General features: G+C 36.7%; 1 protein-coding gene across 1 annotated transcript; it reads left to right on the top strand.

Moving 5' to 3' along the window:
* Positions 1-726: 726 nt before the first annotated feature.
* Positions 727-1,302, top strand: LOC124460150 (extensin). The gene is made up of 2 exons (XM_047010426.1): positions 727-753; positions 874-1,302. Exons 1-2 carry the CDS (start codon positions 727-729, stop codon positions 1,300-1,302), a joined length of 456 nt encoding a protein of 151 aa, XP_046866382.1.
* Positions 1,303-3,870: the final 2,568 nt, after the last annotated feature.

The raw sequence follows: 3,870 nt of genomic DNA, 5'->3' as shown, positions 1-3,870 counted from the left end.
TCTATAGGATAAGCTACCATGTCATTATGTAACTTGTGTAAGAGCCAGCAGGCAAAAGAATCTCTTTGACAACAACGGAAAAAAGATTTATTTTCAGTTAATTAATTGATGCCGAAATGAAACCAAATCTAAGCAAATTATAAATGAATTTTTGGCATAAACTTGAAACAATGCCATGGGCTGGCATAAGACATACAAATACACATAACTTTGCAAAACATAAATCAGCATCGGCAAACCCAAAAAAAAAAAAAATAAATAAATAAAATTAAATTAATAACCAAACGTAAAACTATTAACAAAAAAATACAAAAAAAGTCAAAACAAAAGGAAACTTGAAAAAAAAAAGAAAAAACTAAAGCTAATTGTGCGTGTGGCCCATGAGCATTCATCAAAAGGTGAAACCAAAAGTAGAGGAAAAAAAAACACGAAACCATTATTCACATTCATATGGAAATGAAGATCAATGTTTTGTTTGATCTAATTAAAGAAGACAAACCAAAGTCAATGCAAAGCCAACACACTATATTTTTCTCTCTCTCGCTCGTCGTGAAACTCGTCAAACCACATTGACATTGGAGTGAATCGGTGGCCTCTTCCGACATGTTAGAGGGGCATGCAAACGGTCAGCCCCCATGCAATTAATTTCTCGGCTTGAGCTCTGACCCAAAGACAGATAGATAGATAGATGGATACAATTGAGGGCTATAAAAACCCATGACTATCATGGAGTTCAGCAGCAAACAACGATTTGTGATCCAAGCAGCAACAACAAGCTCAAACAAAACTCAAACCAACAATGGTAAGTCAAATTGAAAGGAGCCCGAAAACAAAAAAGGATTTAAATAACTTCAATAAAACGTGTATTGTTAGAAATTCCTGGTTATTGCCGTTGCCTTTTTGGCCTGCGCCTATGCCGATGTCTCTGAATTGAACTCTGGCTATGATTATCCTCAGCCGGCACCACCGGCTCCAGTGAAGTCTTACATTCCTCCCCCACCACCACCGCCACCACCAGCACCAAAGAACACCTATATCCCACCACCAGCTGCTCCGGCCAAGGCTTACATTCCACCCCCACCACCACCACCACCACCAGCACCAAAGAACACCTACATTCCACCAGCACCCGTTGCAGCTCCCGTTGAGACTTACATTCCTCCAGCACCACCAGCACCCGCATACATTCCCCCTGCCCCCGTTCAAGCCGAGGAGCCCATCATTGAGGAGATCGAACAACCTGCCCAGGATGGTTATCGTTACAAGACTGTGCGCCGTCGCGTCTTCCGTCACCGCAACTAAACCGGAGAATTCATTTTGTTGACTAATGAGTAAAGTTTTTGTTTAAAGTAAATCATCATTCATAAATGTGAAATAAAATCAATTTAAAAACAAATATTAAATATCTTATTAATTAGTAGTTTTTTTATACCGTAACCCTCTGCATTTATTGAGATGTTTTTCAAAATAAATGCAATCACTTAAGAAGCTTCTATCAAATTGTAAGAAGAACAGAAATCGAACACCCTGAAAAACTAGTCGGAAAAGAAAAGTATTCCTCCTTTTGGACAACATTCAAATGTTTATTAACTTAATTTGTTTCGGGCAGTAGCCCGTAATCTACATTAATGTATGAAGATTTACACTGCGTATGAGTAACATTTTTTTTTTATTATTTTAATGCTTCACATTTTTAATTCAGTATTTGGTATTGTTTTTCATTAAACCACCGTTTTTTTTTCTTTTCTAAGCTAGAAAAGCTAGGATTTTAGCCAGGAACTAATCGACTAAGTTTCCATGAACTAATCTCAAAGTACTTTAACTAATCTTTTAAGTTTCCATTAACCAATCTCAAAGTACTTTATATTTCACTTTTATGTTATAACATTTCAAAATCAGTTTATCGAAAAGGTAAACTCATGACTAAATCAATAGGTTGAAGCCTGTTAAATATAATTGTGTAAATAGTTTACAAGTATATCAATAATGATAATAAAATGAAATGTTTTTTAAATCATAGGCAGCACAAGAACCACCAAGTTTTATCATCAGCAGACTTCGCTAAAGAATCCACAGTTGTAATAACAATATCTTTAACACTAAAAGTAGTTGGGAATTCAAACTACATGAAGCGAAAAAAGAACGGCAAAGCTGCAAAGCTTGACCACAAGCCGGCTAAAACCTAGTTTTGATTAACTTTAAAAAAGGTCGAAATCGAGACAAACGAAAAATAATTTAAAACGTTTTAAATTCTATTCGCCAATTTACTTACTTCAGTTTTGGACATGAAGAGGAAATGTTTTTTAATCCAAGACTATCGAACAATATTAACGGGATAAAGTGTTTAGAATAGGCTTAAATTCGAAGCTAAATGTTATCGCTCGAATCGTTATCTGCCATTGTTAAAGAACTTTTCTTATTCGTAAAAGAGTTTTGACGATTTTGGGTCGTCTTTATGCAATTTAGGTACAAGGACTTTATTATAGGCTGACTTCTGAAACATGGCCAGTGAAATGAATCGAGCACTTTGGAGCAATGATTGCACGAACTATTTTTGAATTTAAACTCGACTTCAAAAACGATAACAATCTATGCATGGTTATTGCTTGTAACAACTCCGATTAGCAGATCGAAAATGGCCAATTTATTGAGATTATGTGGAGCCAATTGAGTTAATCGCATTTCCATATTCTCATCCATTCTATTTTCAGCAAAGCTTAAGTAAAAGATTTACAACAAATCGCTGCACTTTAATGGCATCAAATATTTCCCCCCCTTACTTGACAACAACTTGCTCAATCAATTTCAAATTAAATTTACAAAAAAAAATGTCCATGTATTTGATAGATCAGACAATTTGCCTGCTTCAGCCACCAACCATGCCTCCCATGCCCAATTTCATGCCGGCAAAGCCTAAATAAACCGCTCAAGGCCAAACACATGTTAGTCGTCCAGTTGTCTCCCTTCAATGCCAACGCATCCCTTTTTTCTGGCTACATTCTCAAACCCCCATTTACCACTTCTATTGTCGGCAGTAAAAAGGTCAAACCAACGACTAGACCAATTTGACTTACCAACAAAAAACCAACAGAAGAGGAAATGGGAAAGGAATGGAGAAAACGCCAAATCTGTTTCAGCCAAATCAATGGAGCTTGGTCAGAAATTGAAAGAGAAGTTGACATGGGGTAAGGGGTCAAGGAATCCACCCATCCAGCCAAAGCAAACAAATACTCGATTACAAAATCAAACAGTAAAAACACAAAAAAAAAAATAAATAGAAGAAACAAAGGAGCAAACGTAGTGAAATGTTTGGCCATAATGCAAAATAGAAAAATATGGGAATTCAATAAACTCAAAGTCAAAGCAAAAAATTGGAACTGATGGTAAGGACCATGACCAGGCTAGGTTGTGAGATCGTGGAAACACACTATTCTACAAGTCATTTGGCCAATTGCTAGTTGACTTGGCTGACACAAAAAAAATAAAAGAAAGTTGACAATATTTTGCACTCACTTTATGCTGATGACATGCAAGTGGCAAAATTATTTGTGCACTTTTTTTTCCTTTTTACTTCATCTTTGGTTCAGCTCCTTTGGTCGTGCCTTTTATTTTTTACTTGGTGTTTGTTTTTTTCTATTTTTTGTGCAAAATAATGAGCCAGCCAAGAGGCAGACAGATCCCACACACACACACACACACACACTCCTTGTTCCTTGTGCTCTGTGCCCTCTTTGTGTGTGTGGGTCTTGGAGTTCTTTGTCCCTGACATACGGAAAATTCCCCATGGAGTCTATCAACAGTTGATAAAGCACAGAAATGTGCGTAAGAAGGAAGGACGATGCAAGACCAATACCTAACTATGTGGGGGTT

This window comes from Drosophila willistoni (genome assembly GCF_018902025.1).
Source record: "Drosophila willistoni isolate 14030-0811.24 chromosome 2L unlocalized genomic scaffold, UCI_dwil_1.1 Seg72.1, whole genome shotgun sequence".
Lineage (NCBI taxonomy): Eukaryota > Metazoa > Arthropoda > Insecta > Diptera > Drosophilidae > Drosophila > Drosophila willistoni.
The sequence above is the reverse complement of the archived record's forward strand: the minus strand, read 5'-3'. Positions and strand labels throughout refer to the sequence as shown.